This window comes from Phoxinus phoxinus (assembly GCF_949152265.1).
Source record: "Phoxinus phoxinus genome assembly, chromosome: 14".
NCBI lineage: Eukaryota > Metazoa > Chordata > Actinopteri > Cypriniformes > Leuciscidae > Phoxinus > Phoxinus phoxinus.
This window is the reverse complement of record NC_136889.1, coordinates 31,405,526-31,422,934: the sequence shown is the minus strand read 5'-3', so window position 1 is coordinate 31,422,934 and position 17,409 is coordinate 31,405,526. Positions and strand designations below refer to the sequence as shown.

Genomic DNA, 17,409 nt, shown 5'->3' with positions numbered 1-17,409 from the left:
CTCAACCAGAGTGACCATCAGCTTCTTGGTCACCACTCTTACCAAGGTCCTTCTCCATCGATTGCTCAGTTTGGCCAGGACAGGTCTAGGAAATGTCCTGGTTGTTACAATCTTCTTTCATTAAGGATTATGGAGACTCCATGCTTTTTGTGAAGACTTTGTAGTCTTCCCCAGATCTGTGTCTCGACACAGTGTGCTCTGCAGACCGTTCCTTTGACCACATGGCTTGGTTTTTTGCTCTGATATGCATTTTCAGCTGAAATTGAGAGGTGTGTGTCTTTCCAAATCATGCCCATTCAATTGAATATGCCGCAGGCTAACTCCATCCGAAGGGTAAAACATCTAAAAGATGATCCAGCGAAATTGGAATGCTTCTGAGCTAAATTTCAATTGTCCCATAAAAGGGTATGTGTAATGCTGAAGCTGAGGCGGTTTGATCCATTTGCAGAATTTTATTGGCACATGCAATGAAACACAGGTAAGCAGACATATAATGAGACAGGCAAGAATCAAATGGGGATATCCAGTACTCGTAGTGAAACACAGGCTGAAGTCGGGGCAGGCAGAAAAGGATCACAGAGTCCAGAGTCCGGGCAGAGATCATAGGTTCAGAGAAACACAGAGAATGATACAGGGGAAACGCTTGGTAATGTCCGCAATCCAAAACAAGACTTCGCAAGGGAACAATGGAAGGGACAGTCCAGATAAAGGGGAGATGATGGGGAACAGGTGGCGGTGATGAGGATGATAGGTAAACCAGGCAGGGATGGAGAGTGATAATGGAGTGATAATAATATCTTATTATCTTATTGTTGGATAATAAGAGGGAGTGATGGGAAGTGCAGTTCTAATATTCCGGAGAGAGGGAGCGGATAAGACCAGAGGGAGGCGTAGCTGAGCGTTCCGTGACAGTATGCAGTTAATTATTGTAATTTTTTTTTTATAAATTTGCAAAATAATCACAAATATGTGTTTTGCTTTGTCGTTATGAAGTGTAGATTGATGTGGAAAAAAAAAGTAATGTAAAGCAGTTTAGCATAAGGCTGTAACAACAAAATATAAAAAAAAAAATAAAGGACACGAATACTTTTGCAAGGCACTCTATCCACACTATTCCTAGCCTGGGTTTCCACATACTGCCTTTGCGCAGCGCGATTTTATTCACGCTGAAAGGCAGTCTGGATACCATGGACCAGATTTTCGCCTCCTCTAGGGAACCAATCACAGAACGGGGAGGGTGCAGCAAGACGATGACGACATCTATGCGACACAACTAAGCAGTTTGTTTATATCTATGGATTCAACATGGCAGCAGACGCGAAGCTACCTTTTGATGCAGCCTTAGATATTGTTCTAAGTATATAAAAATATCTTACCCAGCGTCTTCTTCCTGGTCTAATTTCTGTCGCTCTACATACGTCATCTGGTATAATGGAAACGATTGGCTATGAGCTACGTACATGCGCATTTGATAGACATTCTTAGCACCCAATAAACGGCGCCGGGCATTCGTAAACCACGCCTCAAATACGAGAAAATGAACATGTGGTTCCCAGACCCAAGTCTCAATGAGAATTGGGTCTGGCGTTAGCCAGGCTACACAATTCCTGCGCCCCATGGCGCTTTGTGCGAATTGTGGGTGTAACTTCCGTTAAACTGTAAACAATCAGTGAAAAGGCTCGCTCTATGCACGCAATATGTTAAGAAAGTGTCACAATGAGATGACATTAATCTACTCACCGTTAAACCATCGAACATTAAAAGGAAATTTAAAAGTGTAAAAGCATCAACAAAGGTACTTTCAGCAGACCAAATAGCCTAACTCCAAAAGCGTGAGTCTTTGGTTAAATATCACTGCAGTAGCTAATATATATCTTATGTTGCCTTAATCAAAAATGTTAATTAACTTCAGCATTACGTGTTACTATTTCAAAGTGATTTCCGTCATTTTGACAGATTATAAATTGCATTTACCTGTGAAAACAAACCTGGAAAGAGACGTGAGTATTTGAGGAGAATAACGAGAGATTCGTCATGCATTCCAGTGAATTAATTTAATATATCGGAAATTAAATTCGGGAGAACAGACCACAAATGTGCAATATATGTTGTCCTTTTTCATACTTTTACAGCGGATTGCAAAGGGTAAAAAAGAAAATAATCACGAGGGAAAGAAAGCAGCGACTGAAGAGCTCTTGCCATAGATAGCCTATTCTTGTTATAACATGTCACGTTAAAATACCAAGTGTATGTTATTCTCATGATGTCTGAAAATAAATGGAAAATTGACAGCTCACCCAGTCAAACTAACGGATCAGCTTTATTTGTAGGGCAACCTTATGATTTGAAATGATTAGTTTCAGCGTTTTTGAATGGAAGTTCCCCAAACCGGAAGTGCCACCCATAATTCAAAACGCAGTGAGATCGTAAGGAATAAGGTGGATAGTTATCAGGCAAACTTATCAAAGCGAATTTTCACGAGTAGCAGTCAACCTTGCTTTACCAATGGGCTAGATTTTACAGTTGCAGTCATTGGATAATCAAAGAGAAAAATTTATGTTCACAGGAACAAATTTAGGACATTAGTGCAACTTATGTAGGCCTTTATGCGTTTGTTATTTAGAACAGCATGGTAAATGTCAAGACATTTTCCTGTTGGCTACACGGCAGGCATACCACTACACCGTATTTTTACACAATTAATAGGTGTGCTGTGCAGTTATTTATTTCGTTGAATCTTGTTAAACATTTTTTTGCCATAAAATAAAGTCAGGGATAATTAAAGCAAGCTATGATCCACAGCTAGGTGTGCATGGCATTTTAAAGCACAATGCGGAGGCAAAGAATTCATTGCAGGACATTTGTCACATGCAGGTTCATGAGTTCACGCTTGACACATTTGTGAAGTGTGTTGTAAGCGCCTTACGTTGTGAAGTGTGATGTTAGTGCTTTTGAGGCCATTAAAATGCTTAAAATGTCTTGAAATTTTGCACACACGTCAGAACCATTGGCCATTAAGCCCGGGCAAGAGGAGCCACATGGGTGGGCAGGGGAATCTACAGCCCACCCTTTTGCACTGTACATAAAATTAGGCCATATATTGAACATACAGTTATGCTAACATATCAGTTTTCCTAACCCTTGCAGAAAATACAAGGCAAAAATAGAGGGATCATTAAAATCCTTTTTTTAGTAGTCCTGAATAAGCTGTGTCTCCAAACATTAGTTTACGTATAGTCTAAAAGACAAAGTAATAACTTAATTTACACAAATGAACAGGTTCAAAAGTTTACATATCCTTGAATCTTAATACTGTCTTAAAAACAGTCTCTGACCATCCAGATAATATGTTTTGTGGTAGTTGTTCATGAGTCCCTTGCCTGCAGTTCTATATAAAAATCCTCCTGGCACATTCTTTGTTTTTGTTTTTTAGCATAATCTGCAAATTTGAACTCTTTACAACAGTGAATATATGATTTTTGATATATATCTTTTCACACTAAGGACAATTGACGGACTGATTAAACTATTACAAAAGGTGAAAGCATTCACTGATGCTAAAGAAGGAAGCATGATGCATTAAGTTGCATCAAAACTTCTTGAATTGGATGCTTGTGGTAAATTGTACTTATTTTGTCTTCTGTGAAACATGTAAATATCTTATGTAGCTTTTGAAGTGCAATGCTAAATGAAAAAAACAAAATAAAATCTTTAAATTAAATTTAAGAAATTGCACATCTTCAATCCTGTTAAAAAGTTTTCCAGATAACCAAGAAGCAAATATCTGTCCCGATTAATCGGCAAAAAAATAAAATAATATTTACACATTTATTCACTTAGGAAACTCAAAGCCTCTGTGGAATCGCTGTCATTTCACTTTTGTTGTCACTACAAACGAGCATTGCAAGAGCCTGATGCCACAGTGCTCACAATGTAGACAGTTCAGTTAATTGTAATAATAGATTTGTTTTAAATAGATTACATTTAGAATGCATTTTTCTGTTAGAGAGCATTATTGTGTGCTACTCTCAGTATTTTGAAATAAAATATTTTTTATTCTTTAATTGGAGTTTGTGCATGTAATGTTTTGATTTATGTATACATGCATTTTATAGATTCATTCAGAGCCTATAAAGTTTGATGAAAGTTACTTTTTTTTTTTTATTACGTTGTTTAACAAGAAATGCTATTTAGAGTTTACTTTGGTTTGAATGCACAGAGCATAGCGGTTCTTGGTTGTGTTGTATCTGTTGAATAATTTGCAATTGAGTTGCATAGTTTTGTGCCCTGTTTTTAATTTAGAAAAATCGTTTATGTAATGTAAATATACCACGTGAGTAGGTTCACACTACACAGCATTAGATGACAGATTATTTTCATATGTAATTAAAATGAATCGAATCAAGAGTTTGTTAAACCAAACGGGAAAACTGTACTCTTGATACTCTATCCTAGGTTGTAGCGCGCTAGCCTTTCAAAGTATACTACTTTTTGGGCTAATTCAATCCCAAAGTATACTTCAGCCGTCTGTATGACGTACTTTTCTTTATCAAGAGGGTCCGCGGACTTGTACGCTTATGGCCAAAGGAGTCTACTTTGAAAGTGTAAATCTAATCTATTTAAAACAAATCAATTATTACAGTGACTGAAGTATACTTTGTGCTTAACTTACCGCCTCAAATGGCTTATTGTTTTAATAATCCATCATACTGTTGTTTAAATGGTGTATCCAAGAGAAAGCAAGCCTTGTAATATATTGAAATTGCTTTATTTTTTTATGAAAAGCTAAAATGCATTACACTGGCTATTTTAAAGAGTTATGAAAGGCTTCATAAAAACACTGTAACCCTTGTATGGGATTATGTTTTTTCTGGGGATTTGAAATTAAGGCAAATTGTGTGTTTTTGTGCAAATTCTACAGGAAAGAAAACGCAAAAGCATAAATGGTTCTTGAAAACTTGTTTTGAACACATTTCTTTAAGGTGATATATACAAAGTATTTTTCATATTTTTCGTTAAAAAAATAATAATATACTAAGTATTTTTCAAAAAAAAAATATTTAAATCCGCTTTTATTTCATTTTAAATCGCGATTTTAATAGTATGAAATTTGTTGCAAATAATAATGAAAATGAAAATTTTCGATCATAAAAATAAATTAAAAATCTATCATATTTATTAGCACAGAAAAACTGGGGCCAGGGTTGACTGTATACAAATGTAGGCTAATTAAAAGGCATTACAGCCTACTCACCAAAACTACTGATTATTTGTACAGAAAATCCATCCTCCTTTTTTTCCTCAAGAAGACTTCAATTACACTGTTGTACAGCTTATCTGTGCATTTCAGTTCCAACGTTAAGTCCCTTTCTATCGCCATCAAGACTAAAGCTGAAAGTCGAGTCTGTCCAGTCTTATTTCTGGCATAGGTTTTAATTCCCTTTAGGGCTGAGAATGTGTTAAGTTGGAGAAGGCAGTGTGTATGAAACTGCTGGGGGTCGAGGAGGGAGAGAAACACATTTTTCGTGGTCTTGAAATCTATTCTGTATCTGGCAAAGAATGCTGTCCAGAACACCGCTGTGGAGTTGGTGGTAGTATGCACAAAACTCCTTCACCCTTGCCAGACAGAATTGTCCATCCAATGTTTTGCTCTGTAGAATTCCAAAAAGCACATCTGAATACTCAAAAAGCCCATTAAATGTGTGAAGAAAAAAATAAAACTCAAAATCCAAACGTGAATTGCATGCATCAGCACAGAGTCCTGGTCATACTCATCATGATGTTCCAGTATGTGGTGAAACGGCTCCTTTAGGGCATCTCTCTTCTCGAAAACTGTACTGACCAATCTTGATGTGTATTGCCACCACGTTGCTGCCGAGGAAGTCGCCACTGGCAAATTTTGTCCAGTAGTTGCATGTGCCTAGGGGATCTGGGGGAAAATGCAGCTAGGCCATTTAGATGGGCAAAAAATATCTTGCATTAAGCTTTGAGGCCCCTTGACTCAGTACTAAATTCAGTCGATGTGCATGGCAGTGTGTGAATAAGGCCATAGGTGAATAAGGCCCTCTCCTTAACTCTAGCCTGCACCCCATTTAGTCCAGATGACATGACTGGTGCGCCATGAAAACACTGTGCCACAACTTTATCTAGACATTCATATTCCTGCAAGAAACTGACAATAAGAGCAGCAATGTCATCGTCTTGCTTGCCACTTGTATTTAGTGTATTTGTAGTTCTAAAGAAACACGACAATGTATAAAAGGCTCTATTACCTTGTGTAACGAGGTATGTTGTTATGGGAAGAAGGAGGCGGGAACCGGCGAACATTCAACACTTTAATAAATAATATAAACAAATACAAAATGAAAGTATAAGCCAGCAGCCCCTCGCGGACGACTGCTGGCTACAGAAACAAAACACAACATAAACTCAGGCCTGTTCCTCTCTCGATCTTCACTGTCGACGCTCCTCCTTTTATGCTTCCGTGAGAGATACGAGACCGTGCGTCGCGCAGGTGTCGTTCATCATTAATCACGCCACCGGTCTCGCGCCGCTCTCTCACGTCCCTCGACCTCGTCCTGCTCGCCACACCTTGTATCTTACGTTATGGCCCCGTAGAAGCAGTTTTTGTAAAAATAGGCTAACGATTGCGTCATAACCACGCGAGAAATCACCGTATAGACCGGCGGAGAAGCTCGCAAGCAATCGGGGGGATGTGGAGTCATAAAGTCAAGGGAGAAACCCATAGAGAGTGATAAAGTTGATCCTGCTGCTGCTCATGGACAGCTAATACTCACGCTCTCCGTCTCTGCGAGATTCGGAAGGGAATGATTCAGATTTCTCTCGGCACAGCTACTAGAAGACTGACAGCTGTCAGACAGGTTGCTCACGTCACATCTACGTCATCAAGCTCAGTTTGAGCCTGCGCAGTACGCCCAGCCATCGGGAAGTGAGTGCTTCTAATTGACTTCAGTTTTCTCCGTTGAAACCTATCGCTGTCGCTGTGTCCAGTTTATATACCGTGTATGTGCATTACTCACGTCTGTCGTCTCGTCCACCATAACAGCGACAAAGGGTGCTTTAATTAATCTCCTTTTTATCTCTTCTCCCATCACTTTAGCAATGGCATTAATCAGGTCGTTTTGTTTTTTGCCTGACGTCCCACAAAACACTTTGTTAGTGGATAGGTGGAAATGTAAGTCTGTGTTGTTTTCAGCAAGAAAAGAAAGAAGCTCCAAATAGTTGCCTCTATTTGTGGATCCAGCGCTTTCATCTTATCCCCGGAAAGAAAGTTCTTGTTTACCCAAAAATATGACACAATCTGTCAGTATTTTCAATATTTTTCTATTTTTCTTCACCTTTTCGTTGTGGAGCTCCGTTTCCCTGTGCACCTGTTCATTGAGCTGTAGATCCACTCGGGTTTCCCCAAAAGTTTTCAAAAGCACTGTTGCTTGTAAATGTCCGGCCGTGCTTTGGTGTCTCACTGCTGCCTTGGTTAGACAACTCAAGTTTGCAAACCCAGTGTGGCTCCAAACACCAAGTCGATCGACTGCAAATAACAGGCATTCCCAGCAATACTATTTGCAGTGCTCCTCGGAGGCTCCTGAGCCAAAGATACCGCTCTTAGTTACTGCATTGAAAGTGATGGGTAAACCCTTTCCCCGGCTTGCGCTTCGGGGTTGGCCGACCTTTCCAGCTTTTCTTGAAAAGTCCATCTTGAAAATGGCTTTGTAAGTAAACCCTGCGACCAAATACATTTTTTCTCTGTCAGCCAGGTGGTTTGAAAAATAAAACAGTGGTATTTAACTGCTACATGTATATATATTTCTATCGTGTACAGTTCGCTACTGATGCGGTTTGCTAGCTCTGAATACTAGTAATAGTATGCACTCCAATCAAAGGACGTGAAAAGGTAGGCGTTATTGTAAGCCTGCTAGATGGCCCCGGTGTCGCCAACCTCGAAATCTGATTGGTTGATTCAATCTGATTGATTATCTGATCAGATTCATTGCCATTAATTTTTTTAAGCCACTGGCGCCCAAACTATTGATTCTGAAGACCTCAAGGCAGATTTCTTTGACCCTGGCAACACATGATGGCTGAAATATGATTGGATAAAAGCTCTAACATAAACATACACTACTGGAAGCAGCACAACCAAGAAAAAAACTATGAAAGTAAGAGAATTGACTATTGGGAATAATTTAATACACATTCTTGGAAAAAATATATTACAATGTAAGTCAGTGATTCTGATAGTGTTTGGACCAGCAGAGAAGGCCTCGCTGACCCCGATGGCCTACCACTGTCCCCTAAATAGGGAACTAAACACCACGTTAGTAGCTTACACTTTGGGAGCACCGCGGCTGCATGCATCCTTGGTTAAATCTCTCTTCCACGATCTCCACCATCTCATGCAATGCAGTAAACTCTATTACCATCCAGTAATTTTAATGAACTGCCATTATTCTGAATTGCCTTCTTGTTTTTACCATCCTGCCATCTGCTGCATTAAAGTCTCTCCTTATTTCTACTAACCATCTGTCTGAGTCTGATATCCCGTAACACATAAGCTCAAAAAAAGACCCTGAAAGACCATCTAAGACCGCAGACAGGTCCCAAGAAGGAACAGTCACAGGATAGAAAGGTCTCAACCATCTCGTCCTGTGCATAAAACTAGAAACAAGTGAATATTTACCCAAAGAGATATTCCCTAAAACACAGACAAGACTTTGGAGGATGGCATGAAGAAGGGCAAATACGCTTCAGTGGTTTAACCACAAACTCCGTTGGGGATTGGTAGTACGATGGAGCTCTTTGACTGCCTCCCGGGTCAAGCCAGCTCCTTCATCCATGTCCTTGCGAATATCTCTGCTTTGTAACTCTGAGACAGCCATAGTGTGCAGCACTACCAGCTGCCATGTTAAAGCTGCTGGAAGATTTTTTGGATCATATTCACTGAAACCGACACTATGCTCCGACAGAACAACATAAATCAGCCGGTTATACAAAAAAAAAAAAAAATTCTACCTCCACCTAGAGCCTGTTATTTGTTTTGCAAAAATCCACCGCTCCCAGTTCGTCTGGTCCAATCAGCGCAGGGCTGTGTTAGATCTGACTGTCAATCACAGTTCGTGCACATGCCACAGATCCCCCCTCCCCCCTCGCGCACGTTACAATATCACATGCACACGCCTGAAGTTCGCAGGTGTGTTGGATTGTACGAAACGTGATGGCGGAGAGAAAATCTACTAACAAGATTCCAATTCCTCGGTTAACAATCAGAGCTAGGAGGTCCAAAACAACCAAGGAAAGAAAACATCACAGAAAATCTGGTGCACACGCACTGACGAGCACGACCTCGATGGGAGGGTGCTCGCGGTAGTGGGGGAGGGGCATGAGAGTTGTAAACATTAAAAGTCCCCTCAATCTGCCAGACTTGCCGACTGCAGCTTTAAAGTTCCCAATCCTGCAAGGTTTTGATTGCAGTTGAGGCCGCAACTTACAGGAAGAGGCCGGGTGAACTTATCCTCGATTGCTGTATGCTACATCTGGTGCACTGAACCAATTTTATTGGTGAAGTCAGAGGCAGCTGCATTAGTAGTACATCAGTCTGCTTATAAGATCTTGCACTTTGCCACAAGGAGAATGTGAAATCCTGCTCAAATGCAGCTGCTGAAGTACAAATAATAGCAAAGGAAATAACTTTGAAGAAAGCACGGGCCAAATAAATCTCTTCTTAAAGAAGAAATCTAAGGCGTGGACATACAATACAATGGATTGGCGTGTCTATACAGGCTTCAGACCATCGGCACCACCCATAGAATCAGCTACTATATCACGGCATCGAAGTGAACCTATCAAAGGGAACATAATGTCTGTGTATTTTTTGCTGTAATCATTATTTTTTTCAATTCACTCTGCCCACTCGGTTACAAACAATTTTGTAAACACGGATGATAGTCGGGTCAGCCTTGACTTTGGGTTTTAATGATGCTGTCGCTGTGGGTAGTGTGTATTTTTTCCTCGTTATGGAATAAAGCCTCATATCTGTCCCTGTTTTTTCTCTTCGCAAGCCGAAGGCCACACAAGCTCGAGGGCCCTTTTTAGACACAACTTCTCTCTGTAGCGTAAAATAGACAAAGTGGTTGTTAAAAAAGAACAAGAGTGTATGTGAGAGAGCAAGAGCATGCTTGTGTTCTTCTGAATATGCATGTAGGAGTGAAGAATGAGAGACTTAGCTTAGGGGACACTGTTATGGATGGCCACAGTTTCTTATATAAGCGCAGAATTTCAGACAGATCTGAGACCTGACCAATCCCACGCTTGCTGCCAACCACATACTCCCTGCCAACCCTGACTTACTTCGTGCTCTTTTAGTTCCAGACAAATCCTTTAATCATGATTTTTCTGTCTTGCACTTCCTTTGCTCTGGCATTTTAAGCCTGACCATTTTAAAATGTCCATACAAATTACTAGGGTCTAGGGAGTCTGCAAGAATATTTTCTCATGCATGTTGTTCAGCCCGACTTCTTTTCTTGGAGTTATGTGGTCAAATGTGACAGAAATATTTATTGAGATTCACCCCATATGATTTTGACTGATTTTTTAATCATATATTAAATATATGTGCACTACTGTAAGTGTACTTTGTTGTTTTGTTTATTTTTACAAAATGAAACCATTAATAAATGTTTCTGCATGCCAAAGATGCTATCCAAAGGGATTAATGTGTTTAACCTGGGACATTTCTTTAAAGGGGTGGTTGAATATGGTTTCTCTTTTTTAACTTTAGTTAGTGTGTAATGTTGCTGTTTGAGCGACGCTCAAAGCAACTTAGGGAGATATTTCCTCTTAAAGAAATTGCTTTTTAAGGACTACAACAAACGGCTGGTAGGGACTACACGACATTCTCATCCTGAAAAAGTGACAATTTTAACATGCTATATAAAAATATATCTGTTTTTGAGCTAAAACTTCACATACACACTCTGGGGACATCAGAGACTTATTTTACATCTTGTGAAAAGGGCATTATACCCCCCCCCCCCCCCCCCCCCTTTAACCAAACTCAGGTCATGTTCACACATCAACAAAATACAGTTGTCAGTCCTGCATTTGAGTCCTTAATATGGTTGTGTTCACAAACACAGTTTGGTTAATTATCACATTGGGACCACACTCTTTGTTTATTGCTTATATACATTATATACATTGCTTATATACATTCTTTACCATGATTAATACATAATACACAATATGATTAAGAACAAGAGTTAAAACAAATCAATAAATATATAAAATAATAGGATGGATAAAACCAGCACATACATTTGCACAACATTTCCATAAATAGCTCAAATGAGCAGTGTGCACTGCAGTTCATGCTCTCCTTAAGGCCTCTCCTACTCAGCTTAGTGATGAAAAATAAAACTGCAAACCCCACGTAAATATTACAAAATGTACAAGAACAGTAAAAACAGTGATGGAAGACACATTCAATGTCTCTCCATCACACAGTATGTTGAGTGAATTCAGGAAAAAAGTGTCCCAATCAACCCTGAATTCAGGCTAAGTTTCGCCGCTAGTGGTCACTTATTCAAAACAATATGATCGTGAACGAGCGTGGATTCTGTGGAGTTATCGTCTTCACCTCCACAGCTGAATGAAAGCAATCCGATGAGACTGAGAAATCATGTTTCATTGATGAGCTAATGTATGAAAGTTTTATAATGTTACTGTGGTATAAATCAGGGCAAAGAGAGCCGTGGAGCAATTGTCTAATGAGAGACAGTCTGTGTCTGAAACCGCTCCCTATCCACTATATAGTGCACTATATCGGGTATCTGCCATTTTGTAGTGGTGTCCGAATTCTGAGTGAACGACATCATTTCCTACATTCGTTCACTACTTTTACCCACAATCCTCTCTGAATTCAAGTGAACATTCGATGTACACTTGCTGAAGCACTATTTCCCACTATCCAATGCGGAGAGGACTGAGCGCACATGAAAGTGCGGGAGCGAGCAAGTTTAAACCAGAGATTACTTTACAGCTTTTTTTTTATTTCTGCTTCAACATTTATTTAATGCTATAGTTTTAGACCCCCCCCCCCTCCCCCGTTTTATTATTATTAATCATTACTTGAATAAAACATATTAAAATATTGAGACTCGTTAAACTGTAAGGAATAGATGATAATTTGGTGGATGATTAAAAAATTATCCGTTAATCATCTGTAGGAAGCGTATTCATTCGGATGTGATCATAACGGTCGCCTGAGGGCGCTCAACAACCATGTCATCCGTGAGCGTGAGAGTTTCTAACAATTTTAATCGATGAAACTACAAAGCTGGCACGGAGGTATTATTTCAAAATAAAGTCATTTTGATTGTTATTGTTGTTAATATTATTTTATAAATTAAGTAACGTAAGATAAAAGGAGTTTTGTCACTACGTGTGACGAAGCCTTTTCTGCGACAGCTCCAGCTCTCCGACGCACGTGTAAACGTCAGCGTCTGAATTCACTCACTTCATTTTGTTCACTCCTTGGAGATATAGTGCACTCAAATGCCATACACTATATAGGGATTAGTGAACGAGTGAGCGGTTTCGGACACAGCTATAGATACCTGTGCGTCACACCGGCCTCGAGTCCCATGGGATGATGACAGTGAAGGGCGAGAGAGGACCAGGCCTGGGATATTTTTTGCTGTTTTATTCCCTGTCCACACGAACATGGGTATTTTCAAAACCTCAGCTTTTTCTATACGGTTTAGCCGTTCGTCCACATGCAAATGCAGTATCAGGACACTGAAACCGAACCTTTTTGAAAACTCCTGCCAGGGTGAAGATTTTCAGAAACTCCGGTTGCAGTGTTGTCGTGTAGAGACGGTGAAACCGGAGATTTTGGCTTGTGACGTCGGAGTGCGCGCTTTTATCTTCTTTGTATAACGTCAGATTGTGTGCCGGTATCTCCTTTGTTTACATGAGGCGACTCTTTGCAATGGCAGATCTAGCCAAAATTTTGCCTCTAATAACTGCGCTAATCGGGCTTATCACATGTATACAGATACATGCACAGTTCTCCCATTATATTGCAGAACAGAGACGTCAGAAATGCAATAATACGCTGGACACCGCTTATGACAACACGTTGTTAGCATGTCGGAATGGGTAATTCAGGCTTCTGGTAGGCCAACGTGGCTTTACGGTTAGGGTTATATCACCACCTGTTGGTTTGGCATGCTCTTGACAGCACTTCATGGCGTGTTTTTGTGTTTTCATGTGGACAGAGTTTTTTTTAAAAACCATGCTTGTGTGGATGAGAAAATCTGTGTACGTGTAAACTAGGCATTAATTATGCTTATATGCCGCTGTCGGCCGCTGGCGCTCCTTTCGTTTAGTTGTTTATGTCTATTGTGAATAAAGTTACATTTAACGTTTGCTGGTTCCCGCCTTCTTCCTTTGTTTTTTTCTACAGAAGTTAAACCGGAAATCGAAGGTAATGTCAACAAAACTAAATATAACACCATGCTAGCGGTTTTTGGATATTTTAACACAAAAATACTACATATTGTGCCTTTTAATAAAAAAAAATGTAGACCAGGAATGGTCACACAGTATCGTAATCGGAACGAATCTTGAGGTGCCAAACAATTCCCACCCTTACTCAAGTATTGACTGCACTTTTCAGTGTCTTCTATAATTGCTCAGATGTCCTCAAAAGTGAAATATCCACTAACACAACTTTCAGTCTTGAGAAACACCACACTGCTTCTGACTATTGCAAGAATATTATAATGCCATATACAACTAGGCAAGATAAATGTTGTTAATAGCTGTTTTTTTTTGTTCTTGTTGGTTTTTGTTGTTGTCTAGAAACAATTTTGCATTTCTTTTCCCCCATTTTTATGTTTTCATTCATGGATTGTGAAAGCAACTGGATCACAGCATGTGTAATTTATACATGCTTTTGTTTGTTTCATCAACGGCTCTCCCAGAGACAACATTAGTGTGTGTCAGGGTTGTTATGTACAAGTTTTCAAAGGGAGAAATGATCATTTCCAGGGTTGCAACAACAAATAGATAAAAGTTATAATAAATGATAATGGGAAAAACAAACAATGAAAATGAATTCATTGAGTCTGCACGCTGTGCATGGAAAACATCCACCAGCCACTTCACTTTACAGTAGTGAAAAAAGCATTGCCACGGACAAAACATCTGCACTGGTTCATTTTCTGTTTCATGTAATTACTTTCACATGACAGGCAGTCCATGCATCATTTAAAGACATACACGTTTATATAATGTTAAGAGAAATTAAGTGGACTAAAAGAAAACATGCAAACCTATTAAAACTAATGCAATCAATCATTTTTTGTCAGTCTTCACTTAAATGTCACATGATCCTTTGGAAATCATTCTAATATGCTGATTTGCTGTTCAAGAAACATTATTTCTTATTTTTGAAAACATTCTGTTTAATTTTTGTGGTAACTGCGATACATATTTTTTTTCCAGGATTAATTGATGAATAGAAAGTTCGAAAGAACAGCATTTCTTTGAAATATGAAACTTTTGTAACATTATACACGTCTTTGCTGTAACTTTTGATCAATTTAATGCACCCTTGCTTAATTACTGCATTTAAATCACACCACCAGCAACAATGCCAAATCAAGACATAGTGATAATTATCCAACCCTATACATGCAGACACTGGCAATATCAACAACTCAAGTGTTGTTTGCTGTATTTTACATGGAATTAAAAAACAAAAAAACAATTGTGCCTCCACACCTTTATCTCTTTATTAACTTTTTGAAGCGTCAAAGTCGTAGACTGTCAATGGAGGGACAGAAATCTCTCAGATTTCATTAAAAGATCTTCATTTGTGTTGTGAATATGAACCAAAGTCTTACGGGTTTGGAACGACATGAGAGTGAGTAAATTATGATTTTTGGGTGATCAAGTTGTCAAATAGTGACTACACCAATTACCCCACAGCAATTGACTACGCAGGGCCATTTACCATTGAACAGCTTAGGATAAAGATGCACAGTGATCTGATTTGTGTTGTAGAATTGTATGCAAAAGCTGGTTGGGCCATAGATAAACACTGAAGCAGGCAGGATAAATCGATGTTTTAAATGTGACCTGGCTATGTGTGTATGCTTGTCTGCAGGGCTGAAGCAGTGACTCTTAATGACTGTCTCCAGCTGTCATATCTGCCATCCAAGAGGAACCACATGCTGCTGTTGTACCCCAGAGAAATCCTCATCCTAGACTTGGAGCTCAGTCAAACCGTCGGAGTGGTCGCCATCGAGCGCTCCGGAGTGCCTTTTATACAGGTGTGTGTGTGTGTGTGTGTGTGTGCGCGAATGTAACATTCTGTTACATGTAACAAGTCTGTTACATTCGCGCACACACACACATACATTCTATTGAATGGGTACCTTTTTTAGTTTGATAAAGTGATTTTTTACTGTGTTTTAATGAACTACATTGTGCCATCTGAAAAAGTTGTAGATGATGTACCTCTACCAACCAGAACAGATACAGGGATATTTTTTGCCACACTTGCCACAAAAGAAATTTACCGGCCAAAAATATTTTTTATCAGCCATGATGACACAAAAACACCAACATTTTAAATACAAGTGAAAATTCACATTCCTCTATTACAATTTGATACCACAGCTAAAACTACTAGCTTATTAAACTAATATACATTTAATAGCCTACATTTTTAAGGAGAAGTAAACTAAGAAATAAAATAAGAAAAAACAATCAAATTAAAAGCACAAATAAATACAATACAATACATACAAATAAAATAAACTGTGCTCTTATAGTTTTCAGGTACCGGAATTAAAGTAGGCTAATCGAATAAATAACACTGCATAGTCTTCATATCCTTTTAAAGTTCAAGAGCAGTGAGTGTTTTTCCTTTGTCCTTGTTGTTTGGTTAACATTAAAGGTACAATATGTAATAATTTTGTAATACAATATCCAAAAATCACTTGCACAGTGTGATATATACCCTGCAGTTGTGTACTTACAGTATCCCAAAAGTCTCCAAAGATTTTTTATTTCAGAGAAATTCCCATTTTAAAGAACTGGCTGTCCCGGAAAAAAATGACGCCTGTCAATGACGCAATATCCGCGCTATCCTTGGTTTCCGCTCGTACTGCCATAGCCATGACGTAACCATGGCGACAGACGTGGACAACTGCGTAGTGCGTAACGTTTAGCGGCACGCTGTTCTTATTTCGTTCAAACATTATGGACCATGGCAAGCAGACTTTGGGACAAAAAAGAAGAACTAAAATGAGGCTCAATATCGGCGTGGCGTTTTCGAGATGCCGAGAGCTCCACGTCAGCAACTAACTTGGACTTGACAGAGCTTCACGAGTCACGACTTGACAGCGACACCACTCTTGCACATACTTTATTAGACAGGTGAGCAAATGTTCATGAAACAAACCAATGTTATATAGCTCAACATGATGAAATGTTAGAATACGATCAGTATGTTATTCTAATGTTGATCTCGCTTACTGCTAATTTCATATAGCAAACAAACTAACACATAGAATAACATTATAACTTTCAACACACTCAAATGCAGTTTAGTGTGATAGTGTAGAGCGAGTGAAACAGCGCTGCGTTACCTCACAAGTTTAATTCTTCTAATAAACTGACCTGTGTGAGTAGTAATTCAGCACTTGCAGGTAGTTCGGTAGAGTGAAATCTCCTTATTCCTTTATATCCGCAGGACTCGCGTGTGATATCTGTCTATTATTAGCAATCACGACCTGCTTCATACCACTGTAATGTTAAAAAAAACATGAATGTTTTCACTCATCCAGATTATTCGATCCATCAGCTTGACAGCAAGTCCCATCATTCAGCTTCTCACTGCATCATAAACCTACGCCTTTGTTATTGTAAGAGGTTAGCGATCCCTAGCGGCGGATTTTTTTTTACGTATTGTAGCTTTAAAATTCAGACAGTAGCAGGATTATTAGGATGCTGTCACTTTAAGACCGAATGCACGCACGGATAATGTGTTTTGTGTTTGCGTTCACTTAAGATAAAACAAACTATGTTTACTAGCATACTCGCCGTTTTTTTGACATAATTGTTACTGGCCAACTGGGGACTGACCCCATTTGAAACACTAGCCAATGCCGATTTTTACTTGGCGAGTGTAAATTTTAGGCCCTTAGTACACACATTTACACAAATAAACCAAAAACATGAACCAAAAACATTTCAGTGCAAGACAGAACATGAATTTGTTTGCTTCTCGTGCTCCATAAACACTGGTGGCTGTTAACAGACACTCATGCCACACAGATTGTGCTTCTCACATGAAGAGCATGGGAGACGTGATTATTT

At 39.2% G+C, this 17,409-nt stretch overlaps 1 protein-coding gene across 2 annotated transcripts in view; it reads left to right on the top strand.

The window, feature by feature from the left end:
• Positions 1 to 17,409, top strand: part of wdr11 (WD repeat domain 11) — a 108,218-nt gene that overhangs the window by 20,371 nt on the left and 70,438 nt on the right. For both annotated transcript variants that reach the window (XM_079634671.1, XM_079634670.1), the window contains exon 6: positions 15,191 to 15,356. In XM_079634671.1, coding sequence (XP_079490797.1) covers positions 15,191 to 15,356 — 166 coding nt within the window. The remainder of the gene's footprint in view (positions 1 to 15,190; positions 15,357 to 17,409) is intronic.